General features: G+C 43.7%; 1 protein-coding gene across 1 annotated transcript in view; it reads right to left on the reverse strand.

Moving 5' to 3' along the window:
• LOC133615787 (aggrecan core protein-like) overlaps nucleotides 1–19,107 on the reverse strand; it is a 48,837-nt gene extending 29,730 nt beyond the window's left edge. The window contains exons 1-8 of the mRNA XM_061974558.1: nucleotides 19,057–19,107; nucleotides 13,060–13,351; nucleotides 6,855–7,029; nucleotides 6,647–6,774; nucleotides 3,800–4,093; nucleotides 2,874–3,167; nucleotides 2,616–2,790; nucleotides 2,413–2,540 (exon numbers count right to left, since the gene is read on the reverse strand). Of these exons, the coding sequence (XP_061830542.1) occupies nucleotides 2,413–2,540; nucleotides 2,616–2,790; nucleotides 2,874–3,167; nucleotides 3,800–4,093; nucleotides 6,647–6,774; nucleotides 6,855–7,029; nucleotides 13,060–13,351; nucleotides 19,057–19,107 (1,537 nt within the window). The remainder of the gene's footprint in view (nucleotides 1–2,412; nucleotides 2,541–2,615; nucleotides 2,791–2,873; nucleotides 3,168–3,799; nucleotides 4,094–6,646; nucleotides 6,775–6,854; nucleotides 7,030–13,059; nucleotides 13,352–19,056) is intronic.
• Nucleotides 19,108–19,812: the final 705 nt, after the last annotated feature.

Below are 19,812 nucleotides of genomic sequence, written 5' to 3' on the forward strand. Positions count from 1 at the left end.
TTAGAATATTTCGAAAAACTTGATTTATTTCAGTAATTGCATTCAAAAGGTGTAACTTGTACATTATATTTATTCATTGCACACAGACTGATGCATTCAAATGTTTATTTCATTTAATTTTGATGATTTGAAGTGGCAACAAATGAAAATCCAAAATTCCGTGTGTCACAAAATTAGAATATTACTTAAGGCTAATACAAAAAAGGGATTTTTAGAAATGTTGGCCAACTGAAAAGTATGAAAATGAAAAATATGAGCATGTACAATACTCAATACTTGGTTGGAGCTCCTTTTGCCTCAATTACTGCGTTAATGCGGCGTGGCATGGAGTCGATGAGTTTCTGGCACTGCTCAGGTGTTATGAGAGCCCAGGTTGCTCTGATAGTGGCCTTCAACTCTTCTGCGTTTTTGGGTCTGGCATTCTGCATCTTCCTTTTCACAATACCCCACAGATTTTCTATGGGGCTAAGGTCAGGGGAGTTGGCGGGCCAATTTAGAACAGAAATACCATGGTCCGTAAACCAGGCACGGGTAGATTTTGCGCTGTGTGCAGGCGCCAAGTCCTGTTGGAACTTGAAATCTCCATCTCCATAGAGCAGGTCAGCAGCAGGAAGCATGAAGTGCTCTAAAACTTGCTGGTAGACGGCTGCGTTGACCCTGGATCTCAGGAAACAGAGTGGACCGACACCAGCAGATGACATGGCACCCCAAACCATCACCCAACCATGCAAATTTTGCATTTCCTTTGGAAATCGAGGTCCCAGAGTCTGGAGGAAGACAGGAGAGGCACAGGATCCACGTTGCCTGAAGTCTAGTGTAAAGTTTCCACCATCAGTGATGGTTTGGGGTGCCATGTCATCTGCTGGTGTCGGTCCACTCTGTTTCCTGAGATCCAGGGTCAACGCAGCCATCTACCAGCAAGTTTTAGAGCACTTCATGCTTCCTGCTGCTGACCTGCTCTATGGAGATGGAGATTTCAAGTTCCAACAGGACTTGGCGCCTGCACACAGCGCAAAATCTACCCGTGCCTGGATAAGGACCATGGTATTTCTGTTCTAAATTGGCCCGCCAACTCCCCTGACCTTAGCCCCATAGAAAATCTGTGGGGTATTGTGAAAAGGAAGATGCAGAATGCCAGACCCAAAAACGCAGAAGAGTTGAAGGCCACTATCAGAGCAACCTGGGCTCTCATAACACCTGAGCAGTGCCAGAAACTCATCGACTCCATGCCACGCCGCATTAACGCAGTAATTGAGGCAAAAGGAGCTCCAACCAAGTATTGAGTATTGTACATGCTCATATTTTTCATTTTCATACTTTTCAGTTGGCCAACATTTCTAAAAATCCCTTTTTTGTATTAGCCTTAAGTAATATTCTAATTTTGTGACACACGGAATTTTGGATTTTCATTTGTTGCCACTTCAAATCATCAAAATTAAATGAAATAAACATTTGAATTCATCAGTCTGTGTGCAATGAATAAATATAATGTACAAGTTACACCTTTTGAATGCAATTACTGAAATAAATCAAGTTTTTCAAAATATTCTAATTTACTGGCTTTTACCTGTATACACGTTGGCTGTGAATCATAAATTGTATAATAGGAATAATGAGTGTTTCATACTCTATTGTTGGCTTTTTACCAAAATACATGTTTGATACACATCTGCATTGTTTTTGATCTTGCAGGGATTTCAGGTCCCCCTATCAGAAATGAAGCATTGTTATTATAGTGGAACCTGTTTAGGTTGTCATCCCTTGAATTGGCTCACTCACGTCAATGTTGTCGACATAACCGAAAATAGCCATTGCTTACACATTTACTTTTACCAGAGACATAAGGAAATGGGGAACAACAAAAGTTTTCTGAACTTACAAAAGTCTGTTGAGATATTGTCCTCCATTTGTGAAACCGTCTATCTTGCAAAACCATGTGCAAGATACAGATGAGGTTAACATGTCGACACAATTGGGCTAATTGTTTATAAAATTATTCCCTTTAAATCTCAAATTGTGTGAACAATAGCAGTCGACCAAGTATATCGACTTAAACTAAAGCGGGCACTTTTTATTGATAACAAGTACACAGTGGACTAGGACTTCATGAGTTGGTCAATGCTCAACTTAAACAGGTTCAGCTGTATTCAGCAACAGCTTCAGCTCAGTCAACAGGGCTTCATGGCCACTAGCACATGTAGGTTTATTTTTTAGTTATTATCATAATACATATTACTGTAAACACATGGGTGACTAATCACACCAACATACCTTTACTGTGCCAGATTTCTTTTTAGTACAGGTCTTTAGTAGTGGCGGGTGGAAAGACTACATTACAAATTATTGTTTGCTGTGCTATTCATTGAACAATAAGATCATCATTAAAATCAGTACCGTAAGTTATATTCTAACCTTTGAGCATATCTATGTAGCAATACACATCGTACAGTTCATCTGCTGGCCTCAGACCATAAGACCAAACTCCTGGTTGATCTCCCAAATCTCCTGCACACTTTTCTTGTGGTAAAACAATGGAAAACCTAGAAGTGAACATAAGTGATTACTAGTACACAAGTATTATTGAAAACAGTCAACTATGGTCTGCTCAGAATTACCTGACTGTCTGGTCCATTAACCATCCGGCTTCACACTGGTGATATCCAGCTTCGTATGCAGCCTGCAACTGCTCAGGTGTAGCAATGGAGGCACTAACACTCTGACAGGCCAACTGGGCATCAACAAAGGTGAAGGCGTAGCGGCCAGACAATGAACGGTAATGAAAGACCACACCTTCAGGCAAAACGAATATCATTATATTAAGACAATGTGTTTGTGTATGGATTGTAATTGACAATAGGGCATCTATCACTAACCAAATTGAGGTGTCACAACCACTTTGCTGGACTCTTTGCTTAGGTTGGATTGGTGGGCGACTTCCTCTATTAGATCGGTAGGTAGGTCAGTGACTTTAGGTGGTGTTTGCTCTATAGGACTCAGTGTGTAGGTGAGGTCTACTTCAGTGGTTTGCTGGGTCTCCACCTCTCCAACAACCTCACTCTCTCTTGAGGTCTTTGCGAAGAAAACCTCTTGGCTCTGTGTCACTGGGGCAACGCTCAACACGCCGTTGCCTTCGTCTACTATTCCTGAACCTTCATCATCTGGGAACTCTGGGTGTGATACAAGACAGGGTTGAGTGATATAGTCCTAATACTGACTCGTTGATTTTAATAGTAGATAAGAGTACTAAAACCAGACACTGCAATGGGAAGCAGTAGCCATTGAACAGAGGCTCTATCATGTTGTTTTAGGTCAAACCACTCTATAGGTTGTACAAATAGAATTTTAAAAAATGAAATAGAATGATCCAATAGTCATTTACTGGATGACACATAATTATAAATTGTGGTTATATGCAATTTATGTTTGATGCATATGCATATTTGCTACCATGTAAAGCAAAGTTAACAAAAAGTGGAAGGGTGTGATGATTAATGCTGTTTTTTTTTTAAATTAATCATTTAATCAACTTTAGACCTAACAGCAACAGGACACAGGGGTTCAGCCTTAATGGGAAATATGTGCTGTAATGACTCATTTTGTTATTTTTGGTCCCTCTTGCGCTGTGACAGAAAACAGCAGTCCATGTAGTACCCGTTTATCAAAAAATATACATTTCTTAAGTGTGAAATCAGACAATGTGTTTCAAGCCCTGTATGAGTATGAGCACATTACTCACAGCCAAAACAGACATGTCTGAGAGCCCTGATAAAAAAATACATAGCAAAATCTGATTATGTACCTGTGTAGCAGAAGACATCATAGTAAGACTCAGGAGGTGGATATCCTGTACGATTTGTGTGGATGTACACTGTTCGCACTCCCAGAAGACCCCCTCCACACTGAGACCGCCGGATGCTGATGGGGTAGCGGACACTTCTGTCAGCCAGCCAGCCAGCGTTGCAGACATCCATCCCACCCTGCCAGGCCAAGTACAGCTGACCGGTGGTGGCCAGCTCGGCTCCCTTTTGAGAGCATGCCAGCACAGCCTCAGAGAAAGTGAACTTTTCTGCTAACGTGGCGTGGAATACTCTGCCTGAAAAAAGCAGAGAAAAAGATATTGTGATAAATCTGTGAAAGTAATGAGTACAAGCACAAATAAAGTCTAACTTGCTTAAGTTGGTCATGTTTATGTGGACAGCTGGTCTATGTTAACTAACTCATTGAGTCCCGGGCCACCGTATTATTCCTATTACTAGAAAATTGCCACTTAAATTGACATCAACATGCATGGTCTATGAAAAATAGTACATGTGGACATTGGCAGTCGTTTTGTCAACTTCATTATTATCACTTAACAGCACGAAATGACAACAGCAACATAACTACTGTCTAATTTCCCTTTCAGTGCGAAGTAAACTTCAAAATAAAAGCATGGCAGTATTAACTGAGTTGACCCCAGCAACTGACAAATTGCGCCTCTTATGATTAAAACACACTTAAACCTAACATTTAACACTCAAAATCTGTAGTATATCAGTATGTGGAATTACATTTTGGAATGGATTAAGCAAAGAAGTCGAACTAAATACTAAAATGATACAGTTTAAGAAACTGTTCAAACTCAAAGTGTTTCCCAAGTACAAAGCAGAATCCTGATAAACATTTGAACATTATTGGAAATTAGATAATCATAGTCATCTCATTATGTGCATCACAACTTACTTAACTTCACAGCTTTTAGATCTGTCTGCTGCGTTCGACACCGTCGACCACGCCACCTTAATCACTCGTCTTGAGAACTGTGTGGGCATTAAGGGCGCCGCCCTCAACTGGTTCCGGTCGTACCTAACCGACAGGAGTTTTTGTGTAGAAGTAGACAGTTTTATGTCGTCCACAGCTCCTTTACCACATGGGGTCCCCCAGGGCTCAATCCTTGCCCCAATTTTATTTGCGCTTTACCTTCTCCCCCTTGGTTCTATTTTTAGGAAGTACAGTATTGCATTTCATTTTTATGCCGATGATTGCCAGATTTATTTTCCCATGGCACAAAATAACACGGTTCAACGTCTTATTGACTGCCTGCACGACATCAAAGTCTGGCTTTCAGCTAACTTCCTGAGCCTAAATGAAGATAAAACAGAAGTTATGTTGTTCGGTCCAAGTCGCTCTCCCTCCCCCAACGTTGACCTCGGCACTCTGACCCCGTATCTCAGCGACTCTGTCACAAACCTGGGGGTAAAGTCTGACTCAGATTTTAAATTCGAAAAACAAATCAGCAGCGTCGTTCAAAAAAGCTTTTATCAATTACGCCAAATAGCGAAAGTGAAACCGCTTCTATCAAGACATGATCTTGAGAAATTAATCCACGCTTTTATCTCGACTCGTCTTGATTATTGTAATGCCCTGTATGTTGGCATTAGCCAGGCCTCCCTCGCCCGCCTGCAGCTCGTGCAGAACTCTGCTGCTCGTCTGCTAACACAGACCCGCAGACGTGAGCACATCACCCCTATTTTAGCGTCCCTTCACTGGCTCCCTGTGCGTTACCGAATACATTTTAAACTCCTTTTATTTGTTTTTAAATGTCTAAACAACCTCGCGCCAACCTATCTCTCCGACCTCCTTCAGCCTTACTGCCCCACCCGATCCTTAAGATCAGCCGATCAGCTGCTGTTGACGGTCCCTGACACAAGGCTGAAGCTTAGAGGTGACAGAGCTTTCGCCGTTGCTGCTCCCAAGCTCTGGAACGACCTACCCCTGAGTGTTAGACAAGCCTCCTCTCTTCCTGTTTTTAAATCTCTCTTAAAAACATACTTTTATTCCATGGCTTTTAACACTGAGTGATATCCATCCTGCAATGGCGCCCCATAATACACCTGCTGTGATCCTGTTTTTATCTTTTTATGTTTTTATTAATTCTATTTTAATTATTTATTTTCTATCGTGTTCTGTTTGTGTTGTGTTGTGTTTGCTCGGTACTCGTTTTATCTTTTAACCTGCTCATTGTACAGCACTTTGGCTACCCCTGTGGTAAATTTTAAATGTGCTCTATAAATAAAGTTGATTTGATTTGATATGAGAACTGTGTATTTACTATTGGTTGATTTAAATTGTGTTACAAATTGAGAACAGAAAGTGAACAAATGTGTTAGTAATTGCTATGAAGTAGAATAGGGGTAGGATTAGATATAGTCTGCTTCTTCCTGCTCCTTTTCGGACATGTTATAATGAGAAAATGATCATATGTGAAATATGTTATGTATCCTATTGTAACCGTATGCATGTGAAAAACAAACTCAACAACAGCTACAAAAATGTTAGACACTGAAAGCAATTGAGTCTTATACCCTATACTAAAAATACCGCACAAACTCAGTGAGATATAAAACATCACATGAAAACAGAAGAATCTGGAATAAAAATATGCACAAATGTGGGCAAACGACAACAACAAACTGCCATAGGTTCAAAGATTCTCCTTATGTCTCTGGACAAAGTCACAAGTACATGCACAAGCAATGGCTCATTTTGATTTGGGTTATGTGAACAATCAGTTATGTCAACGTTAGCCGGCCAGTCTGAGAGTCATGAAACATAAACAGCTTCCACAGTAAGTGACAACTAAACTCTTAAAGAGAGAGATGCAAACCTGTCATTTTCTCAATAAAGCAGTAAACGTCATAGGTCTCATTGAGCTGTCTCACTCCATATGTCCTGACCCCAGGCAGATTCTGTTTATCGCCGTAGCAATTGACACGAGGGTCGTGAATTGGGTACCTGTTTCAAGAGAAAAGCAACAATATCATAAAAGGAGGCAGGGTGCAGTCAAAAGAAATCATCTTACAGAATAAACTGACCTCACTGTCCGATCAGAAAGCCAGCCAGCATCACACTGATGGAATCCATCATAAAAAGCTGCTTGTAGTTGTTCAGGTGAAGCCATGACTGCACTGTTCTCTGTACACGCATCTCTCGCCTTCTCAAACGTCAATGTGTAGCGACCCATCATGGATCGGTAGTGAAAAACAATACCTGCAGTGATATTTTTTTAATTTGTTAGGCTACAGAAATTCAATGTTGACCTTGATTTAAATACATATTTTTGTACTGTTCCACACAATGCATTTATGTAATGTAGGCAGAAAACTATCATATTGATATAAACGTTAAGTAATTGCTTATATATAACAAAGTGTGGTGTAAATATTAATCAAACAGTAGTAATTTTGAGGTAAGTTCAGTTCAGTTCATCCATCCATCCATCCATTTTCTATCGCTTATTCCCTTCGGGGTCGCGGGGGGCGCTGGAGCCTATCTCAGCTACAATCGGGCGGAAGGCCGATTGTCGGTCCTGCTAGACACCCTAACCTAACTAACCCTAACCTATTTAATTATACCACCTTACCTTAACATTTGACAGCCAAACAATTACACAAGGCGACTCGGTAAAGAATCTGGGTATTATCTTCGACCCAACTCTCTCCTTTGAGTCACACATTAAGAGTGTTACTAAAACGGCCTTCTTTCATCTCCGTAATATCGCTTAAATTCATTCCATTTTGTCCACTAGCGACGCTGAGATCATTATTCATGCGTTCGTTACGTCTCGTCTCGATTACTGTAACGTATTATTTTCGGGTCTCCCTATGTCTAGCATTAAAAGATTACAGTTGGTACAAAATGCGGCTGCTAGACTTTTGACTAGAACAAGAAAGTTTGATCATATTACGCCTATACTGGCTCACCTGCACTGGCTTCCTGTGCACTTAAGATGTGACTTTAAGGTTTTACTACTTACGTATAAAATACTACATGGTCTAGCTCCATCCTATCTTGCCGATTGTATTGTACCATATGTCCCGGCAAGAAATCTGCCTTCAAAGAACTCTGGCTTATTAGTGATTCCTATAGCCCAAAAAAAGTCTGCGGGCTAAAGAGCGTTTTCTATTCGGGCTTCAGTACTATGGAATGCCCTCCCGGTAAGAGTTAGAGATGCTACCTCAGTAGAAGCATTTAAGTCCCATCTTAAAAGTCATTTGTATACTCTAGCCTTTAAATACCCCCCCTTTTTTAGACCAGTTGATCTGCCGTTTCTTTTCTTTTCTCCTCTGCTCCCCACTATCCCTTGTGGAGGGGGAGACACACAGGTCCGGTGGCCATGGATGAAGTGCTGGCTGTCCAGAGTTGGGACCCGGGGTGGACCGCTCGTCTGTGTATCGGTTGGAACATCTCTGCGCTGCCGACCCGTCTCCGCTCGGGATGGTTTCCTGCTGACCCCACTATGGACTGGACTCTTACTATTATGTTGGATCCACTATGGACTGGACTCTCACAATATTATGTCAGACCCACTCGACATCAATTGCATTCGGTCTCCCCTAGAGGGGGGGGGGGTTACCCACATATGCGGTCCTCTCCAAGGTTTCTCATAGTCATTCACATCGACGTCCCACTGGGGTGAGTTTTTCCTTGCCCTTATGTGGGCTCTGTACCGAGGATGTCGTGGCTTGTGCAGCCCTTTGAGACACTTGTGATTTAGGGCTATATAAATAAACATTGATTGATTGATTGATTGATTGATTGATTGAAGGCGGGGTAGACCCTGGACAAGTCGCCATCTCATCGCAGAGCCAACACAGATAGACAGACAACATTCACACTCACATCCACACACTAGGGCCAATTTAGTGTTGCCAATCAACTTATCACCAGGTGCATGTCTTTGGAGGTGGGAGGAAGCCGGAGTACCCGGAGGGAACCCACGCAGTCACGGGGAGAACATGCAAACTCCACACAGAAAGATCCCGAGCCCGGGATTGAACCCAGGACTACTCAGGACCTTCGTATTGTGAGGCAGATGCACTAACCCCTCCTCCACCGTGCTGCCCCAGTTCAGTTCAGTTTCAGTTTCTTTCAAACATGCTTACGATATACAATGCAAGGCATCACGCAACTCCAGTTGTTTCATTACAGCACATCCGAAAAGGAGTAGGAAGAAGTAGAGAATATGAATTAGGAGTACAGTGCACGCTCAATTTTTGTGTGATAAAGTTTTTAAAGAAAATGTCCACCAACATTTTGGCCCAGTTGCAATCTTAGTTATCTGACTTTGCCTGCAGTGAATGGCCAAACAAAGAATTCCACACGCTGATGACTCATTCTCTGTGCTTTTTTTTTTTTATTGGGTACGACTGCAAAATAAGCCACCATGATGCCAAAGAATGTCGCTTTTGATAAAGCTTTGATAAAGAAGGTGAGAAACATGATTGAATTCAAAGTAGAACTCAGAGGCCGGCTCTACGTAGGGGAAAGAGGGGGCAAATAAATGTCTTGCCTCCTAAAATAAAAAATGTTGAAGTTGAGAAAGTACATTTTAATGTACTTACAAAATAATATATTGCACGTTGACAAAATTATCGTCAGTAGCTGAGAAACCCGCTGAAAAAGGGACCCGATACCCTATATTATCATGTTCCCTCATCTCTGTCCCTCGGTTGTCAGGCTTTGCAAGTCCACACACGTGGACACACACACCCCTGCCCTCAGCTCTCAGTAAACCAGTGTCGACAAATGAAAACGAGACGAAAATGTTCACAGAAACGAAATCCAAACATATTTAATTTCATCTTGTAGATGGGTGGGACAAGTTCGGAATATATCCAATCACAGTTCTGTAATAGCGTACATGTGAAAAAGGGTGGGGCTTGGAAGTAGAGCCAAGCAGATGCTTTTCCTTGTCAGATGAGAAAGTTGAAGTTGAAGTTCTCAACAAAAAAGTGTGGATTTAACATGTTCCACGTCGTTTTATGTCAACATTCTTCGAAAAAGTGAGGACACATTTTATTGTTGATTCTATATGATGCCATCAGCAGGCGAGTCATCAATGACATCTACATACGGTAAGTTAACTGTGTATTTGCTGCTTCTAACGCACTCATAAACAAGTTATGATGAAGGCATGCATCGTAACTCTGTTTTACAACACACATTCATACCTGCGAAAAAAATTGTTCTTAGGTTTCTCTGTGTAAATGAGTGGAGAATAAAGAAACTTTGCGGCATGATGCAGCTCACCTGATGATAAACTAGTTTGAGAAGAATGTATCGATCCATTGTGGTGAAGAAGGAGCTGAGCCGGAAGGCAAAGCTCTCGATTTACCGGTCGATCTACGTTCCCATCCTCACCTATGGTCATGAGCTTTGGGTCATGACCGAAAGGACAAGATCACGGGTACAAGCGGCCGAAATGAGTTTCCTCTCCCTTAGAGATAGGGTGAGAAGCTCTGTCATCCGGGGGGAGCTCAAAGTAAAGCCGCTGCTCCTCCACATCAAGAGGAGCCAGATGAGGTGGTTCGGGCATCTGGTCAGGATGCCACCCGAACGCCTCCCTAGGGAGGTGTTTCGGGCACGTCCGACCGGTAGGAGGCCACGGGGAAGACCTAGGACACGCTGGGAAGACTATCTCTCCCGGCTGGCCTGGGAACGCCTCGGGATCCCCCGGGAGGAGCTGGACGAAGTGGCTGGGGAGAGGGAAGTCTGGGCTTCCCTGCTTAAGCTGCTGCCCCCGCGACCCAACCTCGGATAAGCGGAAGAAGATGGATGGATGGATGGAGAAGAATGTATGTGTGGCGCAGTGGAAGAATGGCCGTGCGCGACCCGAGGGTCCCTGGTTCAATCCCCTCCTAGTACCAACCTCGTCATGTCCGTTGTGTCCTGAGCAAGACACTTCACCCTTGCTCCTGATGGGTGCTGGTTAGCGCCTTGCATGGCAGCTCCCTCCATCAGTGTGTGAATGGGTAAATGTGGAAGTAGTGTCAAAGCGCTTTGAGTACCTTGAAGGTAGAAAAGCGCTATACAAGTACAACCCATTTATTTATTTATTTATTATATGACTACTGTATTTTTCAGTTTTTGACTTTTGTGTGTGAAGCCCTACTTAAGGTTCAATTCAATGTATAAATTAGGCCATCTAGTTAAGATAAATGTTGTGATGGTTGATAAAATGTGAATGAAGGATACTTTATTTTACTTTTATATTTTAGTTCCCCCCCAACCCCCACCTTAGGGATTTCCACCTTATTGTGGTCTAGAGCTTGCGTACCTCAGTGACCTTAAGAGCTTTACCAGCAGGAGCTTAGTCTTCAGGTGAGACTAAGTTGTACAGTTCTTATGGTAGAGGCCTGACTGCAGGTTGGAGTTGGACACATACTGTAGCTCACGACCAAATGATGTGAAGAAAGCAATGTTACAATTGTATTAGCACAGAAAAACGTGCTGGAGCATGATGGAACAGCGTGTACACATCATGCCAACCTTCACATTTCTGACTGCCCCCTCGTACATGCCTGCCTAGAACTGGCCCTGCAGAACTGTCAGAAAAGTACAAACGTGAGTTCCGCTTGGCTTTCCTCTACGCTAATCTGTATATATACCAAGTCTTCAGTCCAGGTTAAAGTGATGTTTATTTACATTTACAGTAGTACCTCAACCTACAAGCTAAATTGGGTCTTTAACGAAGCTCTTTGTCAGACTTGTCACTGACAGTTTGGTTGTTTTGGTTTTTCCTCTGTTTGTGTTTTATTTCCTGTCAGCGCTCTTAATTTAGTTCCAATTCCTGGACGTCTCCCTGAGCGCTTCGATTCCTTCACCTGTCCCTGATTGGCAGCCTAGCACACCTGGTGGCAATTGCCCCTCAGGCTATTATTTATACCTGCCTCGCCTTCCAGACAGGGCTGGAGTATGCTGTCAGGAAGTGTTGGTGATGAACCCCAAGATGTAGAGATGGCAGGCTTGTTGCAGGAAAACATGATTTTAATGTCCAAAGGAAATGCGGAAAAACAGGAATCGGAAACCAAGAACCAGGAAACAGGCAACAGGATGCAGGAATCAAGGAAAACTGAAAATAGCAAACAGGAAACAGGATACAAGATACGAGGAACCAAGAGACAGCTAACCGCAAACAGCTAACAATACTCCAGCCCTGACTGGAGGGCGAGGCAGGTATAATTAGTAGCCTGATTGGCAATTGCCACCAGGAGTGCCAGGCTGCCAATCAGGGACAGGTGAGGGAAACGAGCGCTAAGGGAGACATGCAGGAATTGGAACCAAAATAAGAGTGCTGACAAAAAAATAAAACACAAACACAAAGGAAAAACCAAAACATAACCAAACTGTCAGTGACAAGCCTGACACTCTTAACTCTAAACACTTGTATCTATAAAATAATGTTGCCCATTGAAATTAATTGAAATCAATTTGATGGGTGCTTGCGCACCTAAAAACACTCAAATTTTGACAAGTAGCATGCCTTTTAAAAAGAAAAAATAACTTTTAGATTTGAAATTTTGTATTAAAAACAATATCATAGATTGTTTTGATATCATTTTAACATTCTTGGCTAGTGTCAGACTCATTCTGCTTCAGTAAGGTACAGACTAGCAGTGAAACGCTTGAATTGTTTCACCAAGTCTGCTACGCACGCTGTCATGTTTGTGATGATTTCGTTCTTATTTTTCTTACTTTCACACTCATATTTTTCCTGAATTTTGTCGACCTTTAGCTATAAGCTAATGCTAGCGAGTAAGACCAGATATTCTGTTTGGATCTTACGGGGTTCACTGTGATGTTTTCTATGCCAACTAATTGCCGGGATGCTTGTAGCTCAAATTTTAGCTCGCAAATTACAGCGTTACAATTTGCCGAGCTGCAGCTCTTACCTCAAAACACTTAAATTGGGAAACTCTTAAATTGAGCTACCACTGTATGTGAACTTCACATCGTTTTCTGCATGTACAACTATATTACTACACTCAAAAATTAAACTTAAATGACGCCAGCTACAATTTTAAATGTAATTTTTATTTATATGCCAATGCACATTTTTTATTAAGTACAATAGACACTAGATACTTAATTTTCTGACAAGAAAGTTTCACTTTTACTAAAGTAATTTCCCTTACTAAAGTGTGGCTTTTGGTTACTTCAAACAAGACTGGATAGAAACTTCTGGTTTGTCTGCAAAGACCATTGACTCTATGAAATAGTAATGAATATTTGGCTTACCTTGTACCTTAACATGGACCTCGTCATGGCTGTCGTCGATATCGTGCTGAACCTCACAGCGGAAGAATCCTGAGTCGTTTGACCTTAGCCCGGATATTTTGATACTAGCATCTGTCGGGGTCAAAGGGTAACCCACCAGTTGAACCCTCCCTAAGTAGCTCTCGCTGACCCGTACTTCTCCCTCTAGGGCAACTAAAATGGTGGAGACCTTGTCTTCGGTGATGAGGCTCCATTTGATGCGATGAGCAAGGGGAGTGATGGTGGGAGCACCTATATCTGGAACTGTGTGGTCCTACATGGACAAGAGCAGTGTTATTCATAACAATTAGAAAGGGAATAGATCACAGAGAAAAGACACAACAAAAAGCGATGATGTCATAATCAAATTTGCATATTTGGCCATAATGCGTGCCCTCCACAGCACAGAGTCAGCGCTTCTAAAAGTTTTTAACGATATCCTCCTGTCCACTGATTCTGGTAAATATGTTGTCCTGGTGCTTTTAGATCTGTCTGCTGCGTTCGACACCGTCGACCACGCCACCTTAATCACTCGTCTTGAGAACTGTGTGGGCATTAAGGGCGCCGCCCTCAACTGGTTCCGGTCGTACCTAACCGACAGGAGTTTTTGTGTAAAAGTAGACAGTTTTATGTCGTCCACAGCTCCTTTACCACATGGGGTCCCCCAGGGCTCAATCCTTGCCCCAATTTTATTTGCGCTTTACCTTCTCCCCCTTGGTTCTATTTTTAGGAAGTACAGTATTGCATTTCATTTTTATGCCGATGATTGCCAGATTTATTTTCCCATGGCACAAAATAACACGGTTCAACGTCTTATTGACTGCCTGAACGACATCAAAGTCTGGCTTTCAGCTAACTTCCTGAGCCTAAATGAAGATAAAACAGAAGTTATGTTGTTCGGTCCAAGTCGCTCTCCCTCCCCCAACGTTGACCTCGGCACTCTGACCCCGTATCTCAGCGACTCTGTCACAAACCTGGGGGTAAAGTTTGACTCAGATTTTAAATTCGAAAAACAAATCAGCAGCGTCGTTCAAAAAAGCTTTTATCAATTACGCCAAATAGCGAAAGTGAAACCGCTTCTATCAAGACATGATCTTGAGAAATTAATCCACGCTTTTATCTCGACTCGTCTTGATTATTGTAATGCCCTGTATGTTGGCATTAGCCAGGCCTCCCTCGCCCGCCTGCAGCTCGTGCAGAACTCTGCTGCTCGTCTGCTAACACAGACCCGCAGACGTGAGCACATCACCCCTATTTTAGCGTCCCTTCACTGGCTCCCTGTGCGTTACCGAATACATTTTAAACTCCTTTTATTTGTTTTTAAATGTCTAAACAACCTCGCGCCAACCTATCTCTCCGACCTCCTTCAGCCTTACTGCCCCACCCGATCCTTAAGATCAGCCGATCAGCTGCTGTTGACGGTCCCTGACACAAGGCTGAAGCTTAGAGGTGACAGAGCTTTCGCCGTTGCTGCTCCCAAGCTCTGGAACGACCTACCCCTGAGTGTTAGACAAGCCTCCTCTCTTCCTGTTTTTAAATCTCTCTTAAAAACATACTTTTATTCCATGGCTTTTAACACTGAGTGATATCCATCCTGCAATGGCGCCCCATAATACACCTGCTGTGATCCTGTTTTTATGTTTTTATGTTTTTATTAATTCTATTTTAATTATTTATTTTTTATCGTGTTCTGTTTGTGTTGTGTTGTGTTTGCTCGGTACTCGTTTTATCTTTTAACCTGCTCATTGTACAGCACTTTGGCTACCCCTGTGGTAAATTTTAAATGTGCTCTATAAATAAAGTTGATTTGATTTGATTTGATAAAATTGTAATGAATGCTACAAAGGGGAAAAAAAATCTGTCAAAAAGAAAAAAAGAAAACTATATAGAACTAAAGGGCCAAATATTTTGCACTTGAAAAAAGTAGTTTTGAAACTGAAAAATCTAGTTTTGATGTTGAATTATGAAAAATATACCAGTGTATTCAAAATAAAAATAAGACACAAGGTTTTTTCAAGTTAAATATAATTACAGTATTTCAAAGTGCTTGTAAATATTTTAAAAAATGTAATGTGCAGCTTAGTTTTAAATTTGAAACACACATTTGGAGGTGTTGAAATTGCCATATATACATGCAATTTTTCGTTTTTCGTTACGTTTTACTTTTGATACTGCATGTAAAAATCTACACTGCGACTACATAATTTTACCATTGTAGGAAAAATACAAGTCTATCCTATCCTAAATTTACCAATGCTAGTCAGTAGCATGCATATGGCATATCCAATGTAAATTAGCACTGAGCGAGCTTGAGAAGTGGAGCCTTTAGGCATGCTTGCTGTATTAGCATTGAAAATTGCAACATTATCTAGATACGCCGGATAGTCGAACCTCGGATTCAGGAGGAACAGTGTGGTTTTCGTCCTGGTCGTGGAACTGTGGACCAGCTCTATACTCTCGGCAGGGTCCTTGAGGGTGCATGGGAGTTTGCCCAACCAATCTACATGTGCTTTGTGGACTTGGAGAAGGCATTCGACCGTGTCCCTCGGGAAGTCCTGTGGGGAGTGCTCAGAGAGTATGGGGTTTCGGACTGTCTGATTGTGGCGGTCCGCTCCCTGTATGATCAGTGTCAGAGCTTGGTTCGCATTGCCGGCAGTAAGTCGGACACGTTTTCAGTGAGGGTTGGACTCCGCCAAGGCTGCCCTTTGTCACCGATTCTGTTCATAACTTTTATGGACAGAATTTCTAGGCGCAGTCAAGGCGTTGAGGGGATCCGGTTTGGTGGCTGCAGGATTAGGTCTCTGCTTTTTGCAGATGATTTGGTCCTGATGGCTTCATCTGGCCAGGATCTTCAGCTCTCACTGGATCGGTTCGCAGCTAAGTGTGAAGCGACTGGGATGAGAATCAGCACCTCCAAGTCCGAGTCCATGGTTCTCGCCCAGAAAAGGGTGGAGTGCCATCTCCGGGTTGGGGAGGAGATCTTGCCCCAAGTGGAGGAGTTCAAGTACCTCGGAGTCTTGTTCACGAGTGAGGGAAGAGTGGATCGTGAGATCAACAGGCGGATCGGTGCGGCGTCTTCAGTAATGCGGACGCTGTATCGATCCGTTGTGGTGAAGAAGGAGCTGAGCCGAAAGGCAAAGCTCTCAATTTACCGGTCGATCTACGTTCCCATCCTCACCTATGGTCATGAGCTTTGGGTTATGACCGAAAGGACAAGATCACGGGTACAAGCGGCCGAAATGAGTTTCCTCCGCCGGGTGGCGGGGCTCTCCCTTAGAGATAGGGTGAGAAGCTCTGTCATCCGGGGGGAGCTCAAAGTAAAGCTGCTGCTCCTCCACATCGAGAGGAGCCAGATGAGGTGGTTCGGGCATCTGGTCAGGATGCCACCCAAGCGCCTCCCTAAGGAGGTGTTTAGGGCATGTCCGACCGGTAGGAGGCCACGAGGAAGACCCAGGACACGTTGGGAAGACTATGTCTCCCGGCTGGCCTGGGAACGCCTCGGGATCCCCCGGGAGGAGCTGGACGAAGTGGCTGGGGAGAGGGAAGTCTGGGCTTCCCTGCTTAGGCTGCTGTCCCCGCGACCCGACCTCGGATAAGCGGAAGAAGATGGATGGATGGATGGAGTCCACTATGAATGCACATGTTTGTCCGCCAAGTGCTTGAGCTGGTGCCGAGTCTGCAACAGGACGTGACGTCACATTAAATATTGGTATTGAACTCTGGTATTGTTTGATTTTATGTGAAGTGGACTCAGTGGTACCGACAGAATCAGGTACCCCACTCCTAATGCTGTTAGATTGGGGAGGCACCCAAAGCGAGTGTTCTTTCATGTTAAGGTCGTCAAAAGTCGCTGCCAATTAGCCAAGAAAACGTCGCAAGATTTAGTCGCTTCTTCTGTAAATGTGTATTTACAGGAGACAGTTGGCAACAGCGATCTGTCCCACTTTTTATTTTTATTCCCCACAGATCAGAAATGTATTACTTGTGTTAAAGGGCGAAGTTACGATGCACTAACCTGCTGTACAGAGTTGTAACACAAGTTACAATCACAGACCACCCAATAATATTGTATTTATGAACTTATTTATGAGGGCAGTCACTGCCCAAATTATTGAGTTGCCCAATTTTTTGCACTAAAAGTCAACATCTTAACTCACCTACTTGACGCCAGTTTTTCACAAATTTAGGCATTTAACTTTTTTTTTTCAAACAACGGTTTGCAAAAGTATCTATTGACAACTTCAAATAGCTAACAAATACATTCTAATTTAAAAAAGTAACGTTATTCATCCGCATCATTCATTATTCGAATTCTAAGCTGTCCTTTTAATTTTAAGTTTGATACCAAGTGACGTGTTGGTGTCTATACATTGCTCTAACTAAAACATGACATCATTTCACTTGCTCCATTTAAAAAAAAGTGAATTTCACTATTCAAATACTTCAAATGCACATACTTTTTATTAATTATTTTTGTAATATTTTTTACAACTGAAAGTAATGTTATGTTTGTGCATGCGCCACATTTGCAACACACATGCGCAAATGGAATCAATCAATCAATCAATCTTTATTTATATAGCCCTAAATCACAAGTGTCTCAAAGGGCTGCACAAGCCACAACGACATCCTCGGTACAAAGCCCACATACGGGCAAGGAAAAACTCACCCCAGTGGGACGTCGATGTGAATGACTATGAGAAACCTTGGAGAGGACCGCATATGTGGGTAACCCCCCCCCTCTAGGGGAGACCGAAAGCAATGGATGTCGAGTGGGTCTGACATAATATTGTGAGAGTCCAGTCCATAGTGGATCCAACATAATAGTAAGAGTCCAGTCCATAGTGGGGCCAGCAGGACACCATCCCGAGCGGAGACGGGTCAGCAGCGTAGAGATGTTCCCAGCCGATGCACAGGCGAGCGGTCCACCCCGGGTCCCGACTCTGGACAGCCAGCACTTCATCCATGGCCACCGGACCTGTGCCCCCCCCCCCCTCAAGGAAAAGGGGAGCAGAGGAGAAAAGAAAATAAACGGCAGATCAACTGGTCAAACAGGGGGGCTATTTAAAGGCTAGAGTATACAAATGAGTTTTAAGATGGGACTTAAATGCTTCTACTGAGGTAGCATCTCTAATTGTTACCGGGAGGGCATTCCATAGTACTGGAGCCCGAATAGAAAACGCTCTATAGCCCGCAGACTTTTTTTGGGCTCTGGGAATCACTAATAAGCCGGAGTTCTTTGAACGCAGATTTCTTGCCGGGACATATGGTACAATGCAATCGACAAGATAGGACGGAGCTAGACCGTGTAGTATTTTATACGTAAGTAGTAAAACCTTAAAGTCACTTCTTAAGTGCACAGGAAGCCAGTGCAGGTGAGCCAGTATAGGCGTAATATGATCAAACTTTCTTGTTCTTGTCAAAAGTCTAGCAGCCTAGGAATGGGCACCTCCGTTGTTACGTCTGGGTCGCATGATTTTGCAATGGTCGTTTCCCCAAGATTCAGAATGACATCGGGAAGCAGCGTGCAGGTAGGAAGGTGATTTATTCCAATGACGAAAGCAAAAATACGAAGAGGAAAACGCGCCGATGGCATGGAAAGCTATGGCAAAGCTTAACAAGGGGACTAGCAAACAAGGGAGTAAGAAGCTAGAAAATATAAACTTACATGAAAATACATACCAAACGTAAGCATCGCGTGAAGCGAACAATTTTGCCAGACAGAGCAGGTGAGTGTCCCGACCACTGATCAAAGGCAGGTGAAGAACTAAGAAAACTAACAAAGGTGCTGAAGCAGATGTAGACAACAACTAAGGAAAAACCAAAGTAAACATAACATGACCCGGGCAACAGATTATGACAGGAACCCCCCTTAAGGGACAGATTCCAGGCATCCCCAACTGAAATAAGTCTATAGTCACCAGAGGGTGGAGGGAGGACATGGTGGCGGGTCGCCAGGCCAAGTGTCCTTGAAGCCACCGGGTACGAGTCAGGTGGCGGCGGCGTGTAGCTGACGAGGCAGGCGTCCATGCACTGGCCACATCTTTGGCCAACAAGAAGGTGGACGTGAGCGGCGCCAGAACCTCAGCAGCCGAAAAGTTTTACACCCAAGTGCTGGGCGTCGCTGCTGATAGAGCTGAGGGCATCCATGAATTAGTCACATATGAGGGGGCTGACATGGGCGAGAATATCTTCTTAGCAGCCATTGTGGTCCATGTCCAAGTCTTGGTAATGGCTGCTGACGGCGCGGTGAGCGTACATGGGCTGGCCACATTCGTGCCCGACAAGGAGGCAGCCCGTGAGCACCTGACGGATGCTCTTGCGCGAAGCAAGTAGACCGCTGGGCTGAAGGTTGAGCTGACTGCAGAGCACAGGAAGCAGCGTCCGCCCCGCTTGAGACAAGGCAGGAAGCGGCGTCGGACCCGCTGGATGCGAGGCAGAAAGCGGCGGCGGATCCAACTGCAGAGCTGGAGATGAGGCTGGAGCTGACTGCAGAGCTAGAGGCGAGGCTGGAGCCGACTGCAGAGCTGGAGATGACTGCAGAGCTGTACGTAGCCATGGAGGCAGCGGCTTTGCTGGACATAGGACAGGCAGCGGAGGCCATGCAGAAGGTGGCAGCCTGGCACGACACAAGACTGGCAGCGGAGGCCACGCAGTATGTGTAGGCTTGGCTGGAGTCAAGACAGGCGGGGGTTGCCGTGCAGGAGGTGGAAGCTTGGCTTGAGTGGGCGACGA

Source organism: Nerophis lumbriciformis, linkage group LG15, assembly GCF_033978685.3.
Source record: "Nerophis lumbriciformis linkage group LG15, RoL_Nlum_v2.1, whole genome shotgun sequence".
NCBI lineage: Eukaryota > Metazoa > Chordata > Actinopteri > Syngnathiformes > Syngnathidae > Nerophis > Nerophis lumbriciformis.